We start from the raw sequence: 23,626 nt of genomic DNA on the forward strand, positions 1-23,626 counted from the left end.
ATCAGAGTACCAGCCACGCAGCTGTTAGGGACCAATCACCAGCAGCCTCTCCTTCAGAGCCGCTCGAATGCTCTGCGTGTGTGTGTATATGTGTGCGCACGCGTGAGTGAATCTTTACGCTACTATGTGCATATTTTCTGCCCTATCTTGCTTTCCCCCCTGCAGCCGTTGCAGAATATCGGAATATAGGACAGTACGCTCAGTTCCTGACTCATTTCCTTTCTAATAAGGCTCTCATGGCAACACAGAGAGAGAGAGAGCCGAGGGAGAGTTTTGGCTTTTACACAAATGCAATGATAAAAAGGCTCAGCCACATTATCATGCATTTTTCACCGTGGCAAGGCCCTGTGTCAGAAAGGAAAGGGCTTTCTTAGAAACTCTTGGCTCAGAAGAGACACGCACTGGGATCAAGAAGGTTAAAGGAAGAGACAATTAAACCAGGTCTAGCCATCAGTTCTCATGTCTAATTCATCTCAGTTACTCACTCTATCACCTTCACAGTACATTACCTGCGTATAACGCATACCTAATGAGGAGAGTATGACAGTCCTATGATGTATACTTAATAATGTTCTGTATAAAATAAGTATTGAAATTTATAAGTACACTCCTGTTTCTTCTGTGCAGGTTTGACATTCTGGCCAACGGCGGAGCATCACTGACACTGAGCTTCGAGCGAGCACCGTTTTTAACGCAATTTCGTACGGTATGGATCCCTTGGAATGTTTTCTACGTAATGGACACGTTGGTAATGAAGAAAGAGGAGAACGACATCCCTAGCTGTGACCTGAGCGGCTTCATTCGACCCAGCCCTCTCATTGTGGCCACACCCCTCTCCACCTTCTTCAGATCCTCGCCCGAGAATGGCCCCATCATTCCAGAAACACAGGTAAGGCTCTGTTTGACTCCTTAAATCAGGATGCTTGTGAGATTTCATACTTGCAAGCCACAATGTGGCTGATGCAGATCTCCAAAACTGAAACAATCCTTCCCACGAAATGCCTTTTCTGTAGTTGGTCCTAGACTCTGGAATGATTTGCCCATTTCAATTAGACAGGCTCCATCTCTATCTGTTTTTAAATCTAAGTTGAAAACATATTTGTTTGATAAGGCATATAATACATGTTGAAGCACCCTTACGTTGTCTTTTATTGTTAATTTTTAACGCTGAAGCACCAATTTTAGTCTATTTTATAGTATGTTTTTACAATTTCTGTGTGTGTTTTATTGATTAATAATTTTTTGTCTTTTTACTTATTGTGTTTTTCTGTGTTTTTAGCTATTGTAAAGCACATTGGACAACATAGATTGTATTTAATTGTGCTATATAAATAAATTGCCATTGCCAAAATGCTAATTCGCGATTGTAAATGGAATGTTGTTTGCTGGAAACTGAATGGTCATTTATTTACATGTGCAGAAGAGGGTATCATATGGCAGTAGCCAGTATGAATGCGCAATGAGTCTAGACATGCTCTGTGCACCATTCAGTTGATCACAAAAGAAAGAGCCTTTGAGAACAGTGATGGCACTAAAAAAAAAAACGTGAGGAAACAGTCTGTTCTCTGCCCTCATCCTGCACCCAGCATGAAGTACTCAGAGGAAAAACAGTTTTGAATCTTAGTGTGGCGCTTGCAAGACATAGAAATCACCACAGCCCTCAGCGTAACCCCACATATTGAGGAGATATTGGTCAGCATTTTATATCCTCTTGCACACCCTCCTTTTGTTCCTTTTATAGTGCAAATCCGCACACACTATCCCCTACATAATCTGTATAAAATGACTTAAGCCTCTTGCTGCCTGTCTGTAAAAATGAATGCTGGACCCACATCAGACCAAATAAAGCACTGTGTCTTTGGGGAGATGAATATAAAACATGCTTAGCTTGTGTCTTGCACAAAACAATTTTTAAGGTCTTAAAGGAATAGTTCACAAACCCATGTGATTTTCTTTATTTGTGAAACACAAAAGCTATATAAAAAAGAATATCCTTGTCACTCTTTTTAGAATAATGATAGTGAATGAAAATGTGTTTAATTTGTGAACGAGTCGATCTTTTGTTCTTAATGAATCAAATGAATGATTCACTCATGTTGGAGATGAGGAATAACGACGTTATATACATCAAAGAGCTTTCATATGGCTTCAGAAGAATATAACATACAATTCATATGGACTACTTAATACTTTCATGATACTGTTATCATGCTTTTGCACCCCCTTCGTTGTAATTGTATGGAAAACAGTGGCCAGCTCTTTATTTAAAATGTATCCTTTTGTCTTCCAAAAAAGAAAGACAAAATTTTCATTGTTGAGTGAACTGATCCTTTAAAACTAATTATAGTTATAAAAAGAAAGGCAAAATAATTGATATTGAATGCTTCAGTCACTTTTTCCTGTGCCATGTGAAATGAGTGCTGTTGTTGAATGAAAGGTTCACAAAACTTGGCTCAGTTCTGTCTGTATTTTCTCTTCCACCCTACCTTGTGTCCAGATGTGTATTTGATCCTTTCCTTTAACCCAGCTTTTCCATTCTTACCTATCTGTGGCATTGGGGGGGGGGGGGGGGGGGGGGGGGGGGGGGGGGGGGGGGGGGGGGATATCCCCTGTAATGCGAGCACTCAGGGCCAACACATATGCTGTCTTACGAGTTTGCTCCGAGACATAAAGGAGAAAAATTGTTTCCTTATTGTCGGCAGCACATGTAACAGGCCACACTCCTCTTCCCATGTTTCTCCCCGGTCCCAACAGGGGCATCTGTCCCCTCTGTGGAACCCCACTCATCAAAGTAGATGGGCCCTGATTTGAATTACAGCCTGCTTTGAGAGCAACTCTAAACAGGGGTAATCAGACCCAACCAAGTTAGCATTTAATATGGGGCTTTTGGACCTTAGCTGTAATGGCCTCCAAGGTCTTTTTTTTACCCAGAGCGTCACACATAAATGGCAAACAGACATCCCTCAGCCCCCCTCAGCCAGCGCTCGTAACGCTTAGCGGCCATGACACCGAATGGGAAGGCATATTGCTTCCACTTGGCCGTTGTGCAGAGCTGGAAAAAATTGTATTTGGCTGGAGGAGAACGGCACGTTTTCACGTCCAGAGAAAAGCTCTATGCGACAGTGGAAAATCAGATGAGACATTTAGTGAATGAAAGACATATGATTTCCCATCATGCTTTGTTTTTCTGCTTCAGTAACTACTGTGTCCTATATGGCATAACACCTCTAAATGCAATGAACGTGCATTGATTCGGCTGCTTTTTGGTCTCTCACAGAAACACAAGCTTCCTTTCTTACTATGAAAAAATGCTTGATGATAAAACTCAATCTGGTCTTTATTACTATGCATTTAATGGGCTGTATCAAATGAACTTTCAAAGCCTTTTTCATCTTCCCTTTCATTTGGCAAATGAGAAAATATTTTGCTTTAATGCAGCCATATGCACTTATGGCCCTTGCCCCCGTGGCTAAGAATAACACGGCTGCACACGTAGAGACACGGCAGCGCATGCGGTGCCATTTATTAAGAGCTTTATAGCAGGCGGAGTAAAGTATGTTATTAGCTCAGACTCTGTAATCAAAGTTCACAGAGGGGAGGCCAGTACATAGCATGAATGCATTGTGGCTTATAGGCGCCCTTAAGTAAACCTACGATCACAGGATATGCACACACACACATGTGGATGGCATCAGCTAGTGTTAGAGTGGCAGCGTTGGCCCTTTAAATTGAGAGCATAATGTTACAGTCAAGTCTTTGTCTGTGTACATGTGAAAGTGTGGAAGTTGAAACCACCAAACTTTGTCTTAACTTGCTGTTCTTTTATTTTATCCCCCATCTACCATTAGTTTCCTGTTTGCCTGGGCTTTTTTGTTGTCGAAGCCTCAGACTGCATATCAAAGGTTTTCCCAAAGCCATCTAGCCCCCTCTACTGATCCCTGGAAAAGTGCAGCGGCATCCAAACCAAAAAAAAGAGAGAGAAGAAAAGAAATTCCCTCTGGCTCCCTTTGTCCTCTGTGTTAGAGAAAAGTAAATGTCCCCTCCCAGTAGGACACTTGACAATGCCATGAGCTGGAAGACAGGGGGATTACTGTCTTTCCACAGTGGCTTGACTGGCTTTTCATTAAGCACTTGAGGAGAAAGCTGTGATGCAGAATCTCTCTGTTGATCCAAGCTGCTCCTCATCTCCCGTGCTCCTTTTGTGCATCTCAAAGAGGGAGAGAAATTAGCGCTAATGCTCTGAACTTTGGTGACTCCTCACCAGGGGCACCTTTAAATGCCGCTAACTGCACGCTCGTGTTTCATCTGGTACGACGTGCCAGCTGTCTAGAAGTCTGAAATCAATCCAGTTTGAACTCTTCTACTGCAAGTTGTGGCCCACACTCCTCTGTCTGTTGACTATTTCTCGTGGTCGAGCATGTGGAATGTGGTACAGTAATAGCCTCCGACAGTGATGTAAATATAAGCATGTTCCGCCCGTGAAAATGTCCCTCATTAGATCCAAGATGTCAAGTAAATGGCGGTCAGAGCAAACACAGGCACAGATGTGCTTTAATCCTGTGGAGAGAAAAATCGGAGTCCTCATCCTCGGCTCTAATGCCGCTTCCAGATGCTCCCGAGTCGCTCCTTCTCTCTCCCCGTCTTCATTTATCTTCACCTCTTTTTCTCTTTGATGCGCAGGTTCTTCAGGAGGAGACAGCGATTCCGGGTAGCGATCTGAACCTCATGTATTTGAGTTCGCGGGCGGCTGGCTACCGTCCAGTGCTCAAGGTGACCATGACCCAAACCACCATCCCCTTTAACCTCATGAAGGTCCACCTGATGGTGGCGGTGGTGGGACGCCTCTTTCAGAAGTGGTTCCCTGCGGAACCCAACCTGTCCTACACCTTCATCTGGGACAAAACAGACGCATACAACCAAAGAGTCTATGGCCTGTCGGAGGCTGTGGGTGAGTAAACACAGAGATCAGAGATTACGAAAGATAGATAGATAGATAGATAGATAGATAGATAGATAGATAGATAGATAGATAGATAGATAGATAGATAGATAGATAGATAGACAGACAGAGAGGTTGCTATACAACGTTAATCAGATTAAATCTCATCAAAACTCAATTATTTTTTACTTTTCAATATTGAATGTACAATTAAATGTGAAAACTTTTTCACCTTCATCCAAGTATATTTTTGCAAGATTCTTTGACTGTTAATTTAGTGTAAATTAACACAGCATCACACCTCTGCTCGAAACCTCCAAACTTTCCAAAAAGGCCTCCCAATTAGCAGCATTTTTCACGTTTTTACTAATATATAATATTAAATCTGCTAGTGTTGTTGAGCTGATAAACAACCACCTCACTATCTATCACATGCTGTTCCTCTAGATTCACAGAGTAGAGGAATAATGTAATTACCCTCTGTAGAAAGGCTGAATTTGTTACATGTAAGAATGTAGATGTGCTTAATGGCCCATGCCACTATGACAGTTGCATTATGGGATGTCTCCTTAAATATACCTATGCAAATAGGGAGTGTAAATGGAAAACAAAGCCGTTATGATTAAGGCCAATAGCACAGGAAGCTTTTTTTTTTTTTTTTTCCTCTGAAAGATTTTTTTTTTTTCCACTGTGGAATTTTTTATGCTGACTGTATTTTGTAGCTTGTATGATTACCCATCAGCAAAACCACAGAGAACAACATGGCCCTTTCTGTTCTGAGGAAGGTTAAGGCGAATCTGTGGCTTTGTTTTTCACTTAAGCATTGAGAAAGACGGCCAGCTGCTGATGACAGCGCCTCAGTTTATTTTCAGCTGATGATGTGGCAGGCAGTAGGCCAGACTAAACTAGACATGCTTTTCAGTGCCTCTCATAAACAAACTCAAAAGATGTTGAAGCACAAAAGACATGTTTTTTCACTAAATAAGGAATGCATTCTGCCTTTACAAAGTGAACTGTGTAAAATTGTAAATAGGTTAGCAGGTCTCACGGGTATTGATTGGCTTTCACCTTCTCATCAGGCTTTGGTTTGCCAATTGCATTAAGCAGGTAATTTTTTTTGCCCAACCAATAGCAGTGCGCTTATTGATTCTCTCTGGGGGACATGAGGGCGCTTTCTTAATATGATCGGCTGAAAACGGTTATAAATTTAAAACGATTTGCACCTGGTGAAGCTCAGATTTGTTATGAGATTTACGAACGTTAAGATAGAGACACTGCGGTGTTCAGGCAGGCTGCAGTAAAGATGAATTGATATTGTGTAGGACATCTGATTAGGCCTGGCAACGACTGCGGTTTATCAGCTCGATGTTTATATAATGATTTATCTGCATGCCTCTTAATGTGGTGTTTAGACTTAGTCTGTATTGATTACTTTACACGGGTCCTCAAGAAGGCTGCATTTGATATGATGTTTATACAATATATTTGCATACATGAATAACACCAATCTCTCTCTGTCTCTCTGAAGTGTCTGTGGGATTTGAATATGAGTCCTGTTTGGATCTGATCCTGTGGGAGAAAAGAACAGCCATCCTGCAAGGTTATGAACTTGACGCCTCAAACATGGGAGGATGGACGCTGGACAAACACCACGTTTTGGATGTTCAGAATGGTAAGCCCACCTCTAACCTTTGACTTCTCCAACGAATAACACAAATATCGCACTCCTACACTGATTTTAATATGCGCAGCTCATTGATCTTGGCAATCAGCTGAAATCACGCGTTTACCCACACACTCCCAAATATCACCAAAAATCAATTAAAATACACTTGCCTTACCTCTCCTTCCTCCTCTAAAACAGGTCCATTTTCTGCCTGTTAAAAGTTATTAACATGACATGGGTATAAAACATTTAGTAAGGAGTAAATGAGCACTCATTAGTGTCATTGCTTTTAAATGACGTTGATGAAGTGGAGCTATAGTGGCACAGTGTTCTTATTGTCTCAGGCATGCCAATGAAGAGACATTTGACATTTCCATGTGAGTGACCTTCACCCAGACGAAGCAGTCTGGAGTGCTCTCTGCAGCAAACATTTATGGCCACGTGTCATTGGGGAGAGACTGCCTTGATGAATTCTTATGGAGTTTCATTCCTCATCTTGGCTTTAAAAGGGTAATCAGCAGAGTTTGTCCCCATGTACCCTGCTTAAAGGTTGAACCTGTTTATCCTTGAGCCCTTTCAAGGGGACACAATGAGCTGGTTCTTAGATCATAGTTGCCATAGCATGCTCACCTTTCCAGGGCTAAAAGTTCCTACTGAAACTGAAATGTCTACCATTTGGCTACAAAATGATAAAACGTCATCTCTTGAAGCATTTGTTCACCACAAATTGAACATTTTGTCATTTTTTGCTCGCCTTCATGTTGTTCCAGCCCAGTATTATTTTCTTGTGTGGTCATTTTTTTAATGCAAAGGGACAAAAAAGAATAAAAGTAATCCGTATCATTTATTTTCCTAGTCAGACCAAATGGACAGACCAAAATGTATGGCATTCACAAAAATCTTCCCATCTGCTGTTGTTCTTAAATATAATACGGCACATGTTTGATCCATTCAACATTTGTAGTTTATTGCCGAACTTCAGCAGAGGGGCTAGTGGCTTACATTTTGGTCTGTTTTTATGGTATGAATTCAGAAGTCCTTGAATATAGCACAATGCTTTAAATGGAAGGCTGTGAGATCTAACACATAGAAAAAGAACAGATTTTAGTGAGAGAAGAAAAAACTGCTCCTCGGACGACCGCAGACAGTGATGGACAGCTAGGAGCTGGTGAATCCATGAGGGCATGCCATAAATTATCCAGTGAAGTGGGCCTCTGATGGAGGTGTGTGAAAAGGCCCAGTACAGCGTAATGATTGTGGAAATTAACTCTCTGGAGCAAAACATGGAGGGCATTGAGGAATTGTACTAGTCTGCTTATCTTAATCTGAGAGTGAGTGTAATAAATATTATAGATAAATAATATATAGGTATGTGTTTAACATGGATACAATTATTTATAAATCAACTTAAGACCTTGTCCTTCATTTCTTCTGTCAGGGTTATTATCATAAACTAAAACTAAGATAAAAACTGTTGGTTATATAACAAGAGTAAAAATTAAAACAAAATAAGCTAACTATAACAGAATTAAACTAAAAACAAAGGTTGAGAAGTTAACTGAAACAAAATTATCAACAAAAATAAATAATGATTTGAGCAGTCATCAAGCACTCATCACATGTCAGAATAATCTGACCTGTCTGTCTGTGTGGGAGAACACATCCCACAGGCAATATGGCATGATGAGATGCCAGTAACATTTTCTGATACTGACACAAATGAATTTTTTTCAGTGACTGGTGGGAAATGGCACAGCACTCTTCATTCTGTTAGAAACATTTAACTTTTGTTGCAATGATTTTATTTTTTACTTTCACTGCACGGGCAAGCTGATTCAAAGTAATCTGTGAATGTTCTGCTTTGTGTATTTAAAAGTTTGAACTCTTGTGCAGCTTTGTTTCTTTGTAAATTAAATGCTGAACATTCTTTTGCACTCAGGGGAAAAAATAGCTAACTACAGGATGGGCGCATAGTCAGCTCTAGTTGCCCAGGCTTTCTTTTTTTGTTGTTGGCATCTTGAGTGACACTAAGCCCTCTTTACTTCACTGGCCGAGAGCCAGCTGTCCGTACAAATTCCAACGGTCTTTCATCTCCATGCCTGTTGCCCTTGCTTCGTCCCTGACCCCCGCTCTACCCAGCAGCCCCTATACCTCCTGATCCCTAGCATATCTAACTGCCTGGTGAGTCAGGTGGCTGGCCCACCTAGAGTATCCCAGAATGCACTGCTGCAGTCCATTTAAGCTCTGTTGGATGTCATTGATTCATGATTGTGGACCCTTAGTTTCACAGTTTATGCCCCATATTAATAGTCAGTGCACTCCACTGAGTGTGTGTGTGTGTGCGCGTGTTTTTGTGACATATCAGGACACAAATTTGTATAATGACATGGGTATGACATAGGTATTACAAGGAGAGGGTGACTTATGAGGACATTACTCCATGTCCTCATTTATCAAAAGGCTTATAGGCTTATTTTTTGAGAAAGTAAAAATGTGCACAGTTTCCTGTGATGGGTAGGTTTAGGTGTAGGGGTAGTGTAGAGCGATAGAAAATACAGTTTGTACAGTATAAAAACCATTACGCCTATGGAATGTCCCCACAATTCACAAAAACAAACCTGTGTGTGTGTGTGTGTGTGAGAGAGAGAGAGAGAGAGAGAAAGAGAGAGAGAGCAGAAGAGTGAGATTTCTAAGGCTTCTCTTAATAATAATAATATGTTGTTATTGTTAACTAAACCTAAAACTATTAAAATAGTTTTTAGGAATTTAAATAAAGCTGAAATAAAATTAAAAGTAAATATTATATGAAAAACTTAAACTTAACATTGACTTAATGTTGACTTGGCAACTATGAAATATATATATAGCTGATATATATATATATATATATATATATATATATATATATATATATATATATATATAAAATTACTAAAAAAAAAATACTAAAACTAAAATGAAAAAAAGAAAGTTTTTTTTTTAAGTAATAAAAATGACAAAAATCATAACAAAAATTAAAAATAAATAAATAATTAAATTAAATTAAAATGAAAACTGAAAATATATGAATAAAGGCTAATTCAAAGTATTAATAAATTGTGTAATATATGAACAATATTAAAATAACACTAAATAACAATAATGTTGTTGTTGTTGTTGTTGTTGTTGTAGAATTTTAGGCCGACACTTCCTGTGCAGTATTTAATATGAGGAGGATCTGGCTCCCATCACTCTTTCAGAGGAGCACACTGCCATTTGAGACCACTTATTACTGTCAGTAGTCTCAAAATGGCTGCAACGACCTAATAGAAATTAATAGCAGCTATCCGGATCCATAAATGTTGAACGTTTAGTGTGTGCAGCAAGGGAGCTACAACATATGTAATTGTAAGTGTCCATCTGAAATGTGTGTAGCTGTAAGCTTTAGGCCTTAGAGTCATTCAGTGTATCTATATTCTTGTCTAGTTATAATGAAAGGAACAGAGTAATAAGACCTACGGTATGGTCCTCTGAGGTTTGGTTAAGTGTAGGAGTGTTTGTTTGCATTAGTTTCCCGTCTCTGGTGACCTCACCCTGTCACCACACTTTTCATGCTGTCTCACGGGGAAAACACATGCATGCTTACATCCAGACAACGCCCAGCCACAAACTAAAACACACACTCTCACTATTTTAGCATCCTCCATCTGTTCACATTCACAGTCTTTTCTAAAGGAGCTAAGTTAATCTACAGTCAGCTGGTCATTATCACAAAATAAACCCTGACAGGTTGATCGGGACCCGACAGGAAGCGGAAACATGAGACTAGCACAGCTGTGTAGGAAATCTTTGCCAATTAAACAGTTTATTGATCATTATATAAAAGTATTTGATCACACAATTCGGCGATTAAATAATCAGAATCAAGTATTCCGGAGAGCTGTGTAATAAATATTTATATAGTATATGCACTGGCATCTTTAGATTTCATGAAGGTGCTCATGAGTGGCCCTTAGCGGCCATTATGTGCTGAGCAGGGAAAATTACGTTTAACAGGGTGGCCGCGGGTCCTTAAAAAGTCTTAAAATGTTCTTAAAATAAAGTTTTCCCAATAAAAGGCCTTAAAAAGTATTAAATTGGTCACATCACCGCAAAAATCTCAAGAGTCTCAAGAGTTTTTCTGAGGATATGTCACCAACCGTTGAAGCATTACATTTAAGTGAAAATGAATGGCAGGTAATATCCAGCGTGGTGTGTTTGCGAAAATCACAGGTTAGTGTAGAACCACTACTATTCAGAAAATGAAAAAAAGCTGAATTTTTTTTTAAATAGTGTTGTCAAAGTTAGTAGTTTGGCTTTATGTCTGGTCAGCCACTTGCACGTGTCATTATATTATTAACATTTTACCAAAATCAAGCTCAAAAAAGTTTTTTCACAAGTGGGAATGTCTGAGATTTGTGTTTTGTCAGACATTAACGGCTGCATCTGAGGCAGTAATTACATCGCATTACGTTTTCATCAATTTACAGGTTAAAAATTTTATTGTAGTAATGTAGGCGCTCAGTTTTTCCTGTCGTTTAATACATTTGGCCAAAATCTTGTGTTCTAAAGGATAAAGTGCTATGCACTAAGACACTCTTCTCTGCTCCTCAAATATATAAAATATTAGCCTTTACAAACATTGTGTTTTTTGAATAAAGAAATGCTGTATTTCCTTTATTTACCCTTGCACAACAAACAAGCAGAGATGGCCTCCAAAATGTGTGCAGCACTTCATTCTCGACTGAGACGAGTGGAGCTGCTTTATGAGTTTTGCTGACAGTTTGAGGATCCACTCGAGTTACAAGGTTTAGTATAAAGTTCTATTCATGCTCTGGTATAGTATAGGCCAAAGCGGTGGTGTCTGAGGGTGTACTCACACCAGGCACGGTTGCCTTGAACCGAGCCCGAGTGCGATTGTCCCCACTCCCAACTCCCCCACTGGTCCGGACTCACATTGCACTTAACGTTTCGGGCCAGAGCATGTTTACGTCATATACAATGCAACTTTTTGAATGGAAGAAAACAGGAAGAAATGCACTTTCGTTAAGATACTGCTTAATATATTTATCATTTATGCCGCGCAGCTATTTTCACTTGCACGTATAAGAGGATTATTACAAAGGCAGCTGCCATTAATGGAGGAATTTTCAGCTTTACTCACAAACTAAAATTCCTGCTCATCAATAAGGTGAGATCTATACCCGCTATAAACCCAAATGCACTCAAATTAATTACATGAATTGATGAGTGTACTATCAGAGTAGTAATAAAGATGTTTGCCATCGTAATGATGACAGTAGCGCACACAAAAGTAGTAACTGTTCCGTGCTCAGGCATGGTTAGCGCTCAAACTGCATGTGAACCGCTCGAGCTCAACCGAACCGCACTCTGGCCCACCTCTTCCCGCTAAACGAACCGCGCCCGGGCACGGAATGGAGCGCCTAGTGTGAGTACACCCTGAGAATTCATCAGTTGAGCCCAATTGGATATGAATTTTATTAGATGTTTTATCAGACTATATTATTTTTACATTTAGATACCCATGTATAGCAGAAGACCATGTGACTGAATCTGGTAAAAGAAACTGTATAGGGGTTAAAGGTTTTCCTTTTGAAGTCTGGACCATTTTTATATTTTGCTTAAAATAAGTATCTACTAAAAACAATCAATGTACATAATAATCATAATAATTAATTTTTTTCTAGTTAAGAAAGTTAACTAGTAATTTCAAAGTTTCAATGGTCTTCCCTCGCCATCTACCAATAATTCTCCCAATTATAACATTGTTTATTACAAAATGCTCTTAACATGCTGATTAATAGTCCTAATGCTAAATATAGATTTAAAAAAAAAAAAAAGGTATTGTCACAAACCTGTTTTAAATGGTTAGTCATATACTATATGTATGACATATAAAAATATATTTTGCTGCATTCTCGTTTTCTGAAGATTCTTAGCAAAAGTATAAACAATTTGCTCACAGTGTTTCTGCTACTGTTGTTAAAATAAGGTAAGGTGCGAACGAAAAGGGCTTGAATTAAGCGCATTTGCTCTAGATAAAAAATATTAGAGGATATAGCATTTACCATAAATGACCCTGAGCGCTTGTAGCATGTATCGCTCAGTGTTTGTTTTTTGATGCACTGCTCACTTTACACTGTAGAAATGGTAAAATGGTGCTGCATTAGTCATTTTGTCTCGCGGTCTGGTCTGAACCAAGTCAGGGTCCAAACCTGACCGTGGTCTGCTATTTGAGGATGCCTGCCCTAATCTGACTATAAACAGGCTGTTTCAGTGGAGCTGAGTACTTTTTTTTCTTTTACAGTAATGCCAAGCCCCCCTCCCTTCCTCTCTCTCTCTGTCTTGACCTTTGGGCTCTGATAAGGCTCAGGGAATCTGAGTCTGTGTTCAGCTTTGGATGTCCACATACCACAGCTAGCGCAGACTCCAGTCAGGCATTTTATCTTATTAAAGAGCTCATTCACAGAATCCCCTTGCTTATGGAGAGCACCCTTATTTTCACTACCACCTGCTGCTATAATATATGTGTTCATATTTATAGGAGGTTATGCACAGAAGTTAGTTGGATGAGTTGTACTGTAAGTGTTAGACCTGCTGTTGGTTAGACATTTGTTGTTGTTTTTGTTTTGTACATTCACAGATGTTTAGTGTTGAATATATGCTAAGGATGTTGGTTTTGAAAATGACTTTGATTCGTAATTGAGAGTATTTTTAATGTTTTTAAGTGTATGGACCCCCAGGAAGACTCTTGGGCATAGTTAATGGGGATCCAGATAAACAACAAATAAGACAATAAATGTCAATCAATTAAAATTAATCACATTTTTTTGTAATTAATCACGATTAATCAATTCAATTCAATTCACATTTATTTGTATAGCGCTTTTCACAATACATATCGTTTCAAAGCAGCTTTACAGAGAATGCATGTCAACATTACAATTTAGAGAATGAAGTTAGATAATAATGTTATCATTTAGGCAATTAATTTACAATCACTGTTAGCAGTTTTTATTGAAGGTAGAAGCAATGAGCTCCTGGAAATAATCCATTACATATTAACAATAATTAGGATATATAGAAATTTGGGAATCACACCCAACATTAAAGTTTTTAATATATTTTTATATTGTAATACTTTATAATACTTTTACGTTGAATTTCCAAAATAATTTAGAAACAACAGACAGTATATTTTAAATAATTGTTAAATGGCATCTTTTTACTAAGTACTATGAATAAAGGACTATCACTGATACCAGTACTGATATTACGTCTCTATTACATGGATTTAATTTTTTTTTTTTTTTTCAATTTTAGCCATTAATTATAGCCATTGAACATTACAGTATAATTGAAAGTTTTAATTTATAATGAATAACATTTAATATGTTACAAAAATATATATGTAAAAAAAAACTTAAAACAATCTTCACATAAACCCACTGTAATAAATGTCACATTTAGCTCTGCCTTTAATATATCAGGGCTTAATTCTAAGAATTTTTTTTCTACTGGACCAGTCAGACCGGTTCAAATTTTTTACCTGCCTTGCTAAAATGCACAAAAAAGTTTTTGTTTTCGTTGTTTTTGACCCATGTATACAGTGCTTTCAGATTTTCAGGTACACTCTAAAAAAATGCTGGGTTAAAAACAACCCGAGTTGGGTAAATATGGATAAACCGAGCAGGTTGGGTTAAAGGGCACCTACAGTATTATGCCCTCTTTCACAAGATGTACTATAAGTCTCTTGTCTGATCAAGTTTCAGCTTAAAATATCCCACAAATTTGCCCCTATTTGGGGGTGAGCAAAAACATGCCTTTTAGTCTATTACTATATTGCTGGCTAAAAAAATAAATCCAAAATTAGTTGAAAAAAATGTCATTTTTTAGAGTGTAGAACTGACAGATAAATATACAGAAACTGAAAAATCAAACACTGCACAGACTTGACTGCATAAATTATAAATTGAATATAGATTAATCTTTTTATAGCTCCAAAAGTTTTTCAGTCAAGAGCAGTGAGCATTTTGACTCCATCTTTCCACCCCTCTCACTGTTCCGTTCTTTTTCATTTTTACCTGAAGGCCACTGCACCCACGTTTGCCTCTCACCTCTCACACACAAGCACTCACTCACTGCCGCACAGCAAATTCAGCCGCACTAGACTTTACTGCCCTTTCTAAATCCCATTGAGTTTAGCTTTAGTCATGTGCAGGCATGTAATGCAACTTTGAATCTGGCTGCATGAGCCAAGCATGCCTCGCTCTCTGATGTGGACCACCACAGCCTACGGGGCTTACCTGCATCCTCTCTCACTCGCTCTCACCATCTCAGCCTCCGATTCCTTTCATCTGCCCTTATCAGGCCCTGTCAGTGCTCAGCCACTGTACCTCCCCTCCCTCCACCTAACAGCGGGAGGTCAGGGGGAGAGATTCAGACACCTCTCTTTGGGATCGCAATTACTTCCAGTCAGGAAATCTTCAAAGACAGAGTGTGTGATTGAGAGAGAGCGTGTTTGCAGATTTCCTCCTTGTTTTTTCTGCAGTGTGGTACAGACACTCTCGACCAAAAATAAATAAATAAATACAAATAGCATCCCCTGCTTTTTACTAGTTTTGTCCTCACTGCAAACACACTGTTTTCCCATTATTCAAATTGACTTTGGACCTGTCGGGGAGGAGTTACTTCATGAAATATTAATGACAAAAAAACGGCATAGAGATGTGAGAAATGAACACACAGGGAGAGGCAAAATGATTAAATTAAATTGATTTTGGTAATACTCGATGACCACTAATCGCACACACACACCCACGCGCTCCACACGGCTCTGCAAAGATTTATTGCTGCTTTTCCATGCAGCTTTTTTTTTTTTCAAATTAGCTGACACAGTGGCTATGACTGCGAAGATAAACAAATCCTTTGAGAAATGATGTATTGCTTCAAAATACCAAAGACCTGGACTCAATAGAAAACCAATACATAAAGGACTTTTTTATATAATGCGACAGTCTAAATTTTCAGTCTAATACAATTCTTATTTAAATATATCTCACAAATATTTGCAGTGTTATCAGATTCTTACAAAAGTGAGTAAAAAAATAAGCATTGTCTGAAGACAGAGAGATTGAAGGAGAGTTGTTGAGACAAAAGAAGTGGAGTAGAAGACGATACATGAAATGGTACGCTGAGAGAAAGAAAAGGAGGCAGTGACAGATGGTTTGTGAGGCGTAAATGGAAGAAAATTGAGTAGTCTACAGCTCTAGCTCTGTAATCTCATCCAGTTTCTGACCCAGCATAAACACAGCAGCTATAAACTCCAATTCAGACTTTTATTGGCAAATCACTGCTTTCCACTCATGACCTGTCCCCCTCTGTCGGATTTATATATAAACACACATCGTGCATTTCAAAGGCACATGTACACACAATCATCATGAGCTGAGGGCTGTCTCTCTGCATGCCTGAATGAATAATCCAGGACGTCCCACAATGTGAGCCGTTCTCAATTTGGGGCCCGTCATAACTTGTATATGTGTAATTGAAGACATTCATTGTTGTGCGTGTGGGTGTACGTATATCCGCTTGCGCTATTATTCACAAGCCCTTGTACGGCAGATCAAACAGGTGCGGTGTGGGTTTCATTACCGTAATGCGACCATGAGTAATTTGCGTGCAGGAGCGACTCGTGCGCATGGCTCCGATTAGCCATTGAAAATGTGTTTGTGTATACCAGTGTGTCTGTATCTGGAGCGACCTCCCTCAGAGAAGCTCGGTTTGAAGTCAAGGTCGTGGGTCTCTCCCAGGGCCAACGAGCCTTCCAATTTGTCTTTGTTAGCAGAGGATCGCTACAGAGTAGCCTAAAAGTAGTTTAGCCCTCCATATACGTACCTCCATTCCTCTCACTCTTCCGGCCAATCCCTCGCTCAATGGCTTAATCGATGGTGGGTGGTTGATCAGAGGAGGAGGTATATTGAGATTTATGGGGACGTTTAGACCGCGATGCGGCTGCTGTGTGGACCGGTGCCCAAGCACACCCGAGAGGGGGCTTAAGATGGCGTCATTGATCTCACTCATAATTAGCGCACAGAGGAGCTAGATGCAGAATTCCAGCACGTTGCCCGATGTGAATAATTTAGCGAGCACAGCATGAAGTCATCCTTTGAAGTGCAGCTTTGAAGACCCCCCCCACCCCAGTCTCGAACACCCCGCCGTTTTCAAAGCAACTCCCAATAAGCAGCTAACTGTGATCGCAAGGGCGCTTTTAGAAAACATTATATTGACTTGGACACTTTGAGTTCACCTGCACACTTTATGTGTAAGAATACTTCTTCTCACTCTCTAGAATCTCTTTGGTTCTGTCCAGTCTTTAACGCACACACACGTACGCAAAGAATCGTACACAGACGCTCACATTATACAAGTTTTGGAAACACATTTTTGCTCTGCTCCAAAACAGTGTGCTTACTAAAGAGTCAGCATTTTAAGGCATCCCCAAGATGGTGGATGAGGTGAGGGAAATATCAAAGGGTTAGTTCACCCAAAAATGAAAATTCTGTCATTAATAACTCACCCTCATGTCGTTCCACACCCGTAAGACCTTCGTTCATCTTCGGAATACAAATTAAGATATTTTTGATAAAATCCAGTGGCTCAGTAAGGCCTGCATTGCCATTTTTCAATGCCTATAAAGCTACTCAAAACATATTTAAAACAGTTCATGTGACTACAGTGGTTCAACTTTAATATTATAAAGCGACTAGAATACTTTTTGTACGATTTCTAAACACTGCTTAATGAAGCTTCAAAGCTTTAAGAATCATTGGTTCAGAGCGCCAAAATCCCATGATTTCACTAAACGAGGCTTCGTTGCGTCGTCGTGTTTTGAAACTTAAGTAATTCACATGACTCTGGCAGTTTGATACGCACTCCGAACCACTGATTCAAAACAATAGATTCATTTAGCTTTGAAGCTTCATGAAGCAGTGTTTTGAAATCGGCCGTCACTAGATTTTGTGGAATAAAGTTGCTATTTTGTTATTTTTGGCGCACAAAATGTATTCTAGTCGCTTTATAATATTAAAGTTGAACCACTGTAGTCACATAAACTGTTTTAAATATGTTTTTAGTACCTTTATAGGCATTGAAAAATGGCAATGCAGGCCTTACTGAGCCATTGGATTTTATCAAAAATATCTTAATTTGTATTCCGAAGATGAACGAAGGTCTTACGGGTGTGGAACGACAAGAGGGTGAGTAATTAATGACATCATTTTTGGGTGAACTAACCCTTTAATTATAAATAAACATTTCATTCACTACTGAAAATTTTGATAACCATTTTTCAGTGTAATTAAAATTAATCATTTTACCCAATATTTGTGTTCGAGCTTGTGCTTCAAACTGTAATGGAATCAGTTGAGTCAAGTCTCTCCTGTGCATAGTGCTATTTGTGTTGCATGCAAGTTGTAGAGCGATGTAGAGCGTTCCAAATCGGACCCTTTTGAGGTTCTATGACGGTTCAGATGTAGGCAGTGTAGCAGCTACTTTTGGGAACACAGTTTCTCTCTCTGTCTGGGAGGGGTTGTGCTGAGAAGGCAGTTGGAAGTTAGTGGAGTTCACAGTTGACAGGAGACCTGTGGTGGACTCTAATTTGAGCACTCACAGTGGATGACAGCGGTTTGTGGTGGCACATGTTATTTCTGCTCCGTCTACGAATCGCTTGTCTTTCCCTGATGCCCTCCATCTCCTTTCTCTCTCCCTCTCTGTCTTGTTTGCTTTCTCTATGGGAACCGAGAGCCAGCAACCCCATTAAATTCAGCATGCTGTATGAAATTGTGAGGCCTGGCTTAGCAGGTGTCATGTATCCTCAGCTCTCTGTGCTGGTTCTTGCCATTTAATGTGATGTGTGTGCTTCTTCTAAGAATATAAATGTAAATATAAAATCTACCTGACACTAGGAGTATAGAATATTTCATCATCTTCTTTTTTGAACATTTAAAATCACATATTCCTCATATCTGGGCTTTCATAAGTGTCAGGCCAGATATTTTGACTTTTCCTGTGGGGTAGTTCATCTAGTATTTAAGAATGTCCTGGTTTCTGTTTGCTAAATGAACTGTATTACTGTAGTGCTGTATTACATTTGTGCAGTATTGACCTGCTCAAAACCTGCTGAAGCAACATGCTCCTTCAACACACCTTACATTTAAAAAAAAAAAAAACTAGTTGTTAAAATTTAATGTTTTTTTCCACCATGAAAGCAGGTAGCTATTCAATAGCTATTATTGACAATAGCTGCACATTTATTAAAATTTCAAAGGTTTACACGTATCAAAGTGTACAGTAATCTTTGAAATATGATGTTACAGACTTCACTATTTGAAAAGTATGTTTATTAGTGGTAAGTTATTAGTCGTAAGTTAGATGTCAACAAACAGATATGCTCATTTACCAAATGTGAATGTACCGGTAAGCACATCCGTGCTGTTGCTTGTCATCCCTCCTCCAACATTTGCAATTCACTTTCATATTACACGATGATATTGCTATCTATAAATGCACGCTTTATTGATGGTTCCTGCTGACCATCCTCTCCAGGTGCCCCCTTGATCCTAACCAGCATTAAAGAAACATCAAAAAAAACTCTTCATACCTGTTTTCCCCACTCTAGGGGCTGATAAAAGACCCCCCGTGTTCTACTTATTGCTAACCAGAGGCTTGATCTCTTCAGTCACCATATTTATCAAAAAGTTGACACATTTTTGTAAGCTTTTTTTTTTTTTTTAAATTAGTTTTGCAGATTGCCCAGGGCTTGTACAGTTGTAGAACGGTTTAGGGCATGTTTTCATTTTTCTTTTCTTATTTTAGTTAAGTTATTGTTACCTACATTGGTTGTTTTTGTTTACATATTTACACATTTTATCCGGTGTATGTATACAATTTCTGCCTCTCATAAAATAAAAGAAGTACTAGTTATGCTGCTGTCTGAGGAGCAAAGTAAGGGAAGTCGAGTCGATCTGGTGTTGCTATTAGTGCACCATTAAAATATGTCCTGAGGGAAAACATTAAAGCACAACATTGACGATCAAATCCAAACCTAGGGCCAACTAAGCTCATCTCACAGCATAAACCCAAACACTGTGGCATTTCCACACTGTGCGCACACACAAATATACAGCGAGACTATCAGAAACACATTCATGTGTGCTTTTCCCCCACATATACTCAAACTTACAAGCACGCAAATTCAAAATTGCTGTGGCTATAAGATTAACCAAGGTGTATTACCTGGATTTAGATTTGAAGAGGTGCAGTCACAGATAGGAAAACTGGAAATAACTTTAGCTACAATGGGTAATAACTTGTTCCTGCACAGTTCTGTGACAGTCTTTACCGGGTTTTTATTTAACAATAATAACGGTATTAGTGATGCTGTACCTATTTTTACAGGCACGTTTACAGGCATATTTCACAAGTTTACAAATGTCAGAATAGAATCAACAGCAGTTGTGAAATCGTTTTAACAGTGTGAAGCAGGTCAGTACTAGTTTTTCATTTAAAATTTATACTAGGGAACCAAAACAAAAAGATTATTTTTTTTTTTTTAAACTTACTGTGATGCACCCAACAGTCATTTCATCATGTGATTCGATTAATTGATTTGCTTAAGTCGCCTGTGCCATATAATCATTCTAGCAGCATGTGTTTAGGCTGTTTATCGATTCTGAACTGCTGCCAGATTGCCCCTTTTCTCACTGCTGAATATATTAACAGTAGAATTATCAGAATGCTACGTTACAATAAGCCAGACAGTTGTGAACCAGTCTGAAAATGACAACACCCTTTGATAACATTACATTAAGGTGCAAATCATCTGAGGATAAAATATTCAAAAGCAAAAATTAATTACTGTTTAAGAAATGCTAATAAGTAAGATAAGAAGCAGTTCTTTTTTTCCCTAATTGTTCATAATGTTAGTTTGATATGTTTCCTTGTTTATTTCTGCCTAATTTATATAATTAAAATGGTTAAAAAAAATAGTAATTTAATATCCTATTTAGCCAAAGGTATTGATAAAGAGGTAGAATATTGAATGAACTACAGATCTCTTGATGTTCATGGGATTTATGGGTTATTATAGCAGTAATGAGAAATTACATAGATAAACTCTCTAATGGGTATTGCTGATTACATTTCATAGATTTTTTTTCTTCTTTTGTGGTCCAGCTGTTAAAAAGTCAGGCTGATAACTGAAAGGCTGTAGGTTCAGTCCCTGCAAGGGGTTTTCCATCACATTTCTGCCCTTGAGCAAAGCCTATCCTCAGGTTGCTGCTGGGGGGGATTGTTGGGTATACACACTATGAAGTCTGTGTTTGTATATGTACAGTATATATAAGTGTGTGTGTTTATTGTATATGGCTGTCTGCAGAGTGATACAAACTGTGAACTTGTTAACCCAATCAGATAACAGTACTGGATCTTACTGTTAATATTGTATATCAAAGACATAAATTAATGATACATTATCAAAATCACAGCTATGTATATTCATTAGTCATTAGATCATATGAATTTTTAATTTAGATCCTTCATCTTTCCAACGTCAGCTACTTTATGATAAGCTGCGTAACTCACCCACACAAACCTCTTGTCCTGCAGGCATCCTGTACAAAGGCAACGGTGAGAACGTCTTCATCTCCCAGCAGCCTCCAGTGATCAGCACCATTATGGGTAATGGGCGCAGGCGCAGTATCTCCTGCCCCAGCTGTAATGGCCAGGCTGATGGCAACAAACTGCTGGCTCCAGTGGCCCTCGCCTGTGGATCCGATGGCAGCCTGTTTGTCGGTGACTTCAACTACATCAGACGCATCTTTCCCTCTGGAAACGTTACCAGTGTTATGGAGCTGAGGTAAGAAGCGCAAGCTAGTAAAAAAGAAATGGAAGGAAATTGAAAGAGGTATAAAAGACTGTATGATGTAGCATTTGAGCTAATGATATGGATACTGCATGTTGTTAAGACTGTAATATGGGGCATTCAGCTCAGTATATGGCTCATGTGGTCTGAAAAGAACGCTGACAGTGACTGAGTTCTCGTCTGTAGAGGGTGACTCATTACTGGTGCTCTCGCCCCCCTAAGACGAAAAGAATTACATATTCCCATACTTTGCTTTTTTTTTATGATCCACCACCAGCCTTCTATTGAGCTCGTCCAGCCCACATCAAAGGCTGTGTGTCTGTGTGTGTGTGTGTGTGTGTGTGTGTGTGTGTGTGTCTGTTTATTTACTGGGCTCAGAGAAATAACAGTGTTTATCTCTCAGAGTATTTCTGCCAACTAAACAAAGTTTTTTGTATCTTCAAAGAGATTAATCACTGAGATTTATAGTATGGTTCTAAAGTTTATCATTTCAAGAAGCTGTTGATTCTAAGTATGTTTATTTTTTATTGAAATGTAATTGTATTTTGTTGGTTACAAGGCATTTATATGCCACCAAATCTATTGTGGTTGAGTTTCATTTCAGTTGGCATTCAAAAACTCAGATCACGTCATTCATTTCTTTTACAGCAGTTTAGCCAAAAGTTACAACACTACAGTTTTGGATTGACACAAGAGTTAGTAAACGATGACAGATTTTTCCTTTAACAGGAAGATCTCAACAAAAAGCACTGTCAGATGTGCCACCTCTGTAATAGAAAGATTAGTTTTGATTGTTCAGTATCCATTTAAAAAGAAAAAAAAAAAGAAATTGTGGTTTAATTTTAGCATATGTGCAGCATGCTTATATTAATGTAATAATCTAAACTATCTCAAATATTCAAACTGTATTCTCTCCTGACTGTGATCACAGTGTGTGAATAATCAAAACACCATGAAGTGCAGAGGTGCAGAGCTGATACATTACAAGCATGAGGTGAACACATGTGCCCTTTTCTTTCAAACCTCAAGACCTGTCATTTCCTTTCTTTAGATCTAGAGTGGGCTCACACATCCACACAAACAGAGACGCGTAGATATTCTTTCAAAGTGCTCTCAGGGTTCCTATACATGAAATCAGAGCCGCGTCTCGGGTCTTTTATGGACTCTCGCTGAAATGATCATAAATTCTTCCCTCACACTCGGCGGGGCCTAGAGGGCCCTCCGTGTCACTCTCTGCTCTCCTGCAGCACCTCATTTAGCCATTGCGGTGATACATAACCGCTACCTCTTATCTCCTCTCTTTCCTTATCTCTTATTCCTTTCTCTTTCCCCTTAAATCATCTGTCTCGTCCTTTTAGCCGCCTCTCGTTTTCCATCTCATGTTTTCCGTGCCTGTGTTTTTCTGTCATTGACACTTACTGTATTTTTAACCTTTTCTTATCATCTTCCTTTCATTCCATCTGCCCCCAACTTGATACCCACACAAAAATGTCTCGTATGTGCACTCACACGAGTTCTCTATAAATGGCCCAGCACTTAACAGGTTTCAGTATCATCTTTGTGTGTCTGCTGCTCCTGTAAATTAAATTCCTTCATTAAAGCACTTAAACACATGGATGAAGAAAATGAAATGGTGGTCCTCTGTGCGACATATTCACAGCGTGGCTTCTGTGCGGCTAAAGGCGATGTTTAAGGAATTGCTTTTCATTGTCTGGGACACAATCAATTTGCTATTATGGGCCAGTTAACCTCAGCATGTGCTGTGAGCTCATACTGTTCTTCAGTTCCCAGGTGGAATATTCACACATCCAACTCTGTTTAAGAAACAAGACAAAGTACAGTTAACGGCCCTGTCTCGCTGCGTTATTTCCCGTCTATGTGATTAATATTATGCACACCTGTTTTTTTCACATTCTTGACAAGATTTATGTGCTTCTGCTGTTTTACTCTCTCTCTCTCCCTTTTCTTATCTCTCTTATTTCTGTTCTTTTTTCCTCTGCTATCCTAAGAAATAAAGATTTCAGACATAGGTAAGCCATCTCATTAATGCACAGCTCCT

At 39.0% G+C, this 23,626-nt stretch overlaps 1 protein-coding gene across 1 annotated transcript in view; it reads left to right on the forward strand.

Annotated features, from left to right (window-relative positions):
- Window positions 1-23,626, forward strand: part of tenm3 (teneurin transmembrane protein 3) — a 294,739-nt gene that overhangs the window by 250,132 nt on the left and 20,981 nt on the right. Inside the window, 4 exon segments of the mRNA XM_048196721.1 lie at window positions 628-889; window positions 4,681-4,948; window positions 6,468-6,611; window positions 21,312-21,561. Coding sequence (XP_048052678.1) covers window positions 628-889; window positions 4,681-4,948; window positions 6,468-6,611; window positions 21,312-21,561 — 924 coding nt within the window.

Source organism: Megalobrama amblycephala, linkage group LG7 (assembly GCF_018812025.1).
Source record: "Megalobrama amblycephala isolate DHTTF-2021 linkage group LG7, ASM1881202v1, whole genome shotgun sequence".
Taxonomy (NCBI): Eukaryota; Metazoa; Chordata; class Actinopteri; order Cypriniformes; family Xenocyprididae; genus Megalobrama; species Megalobrama amblycephala.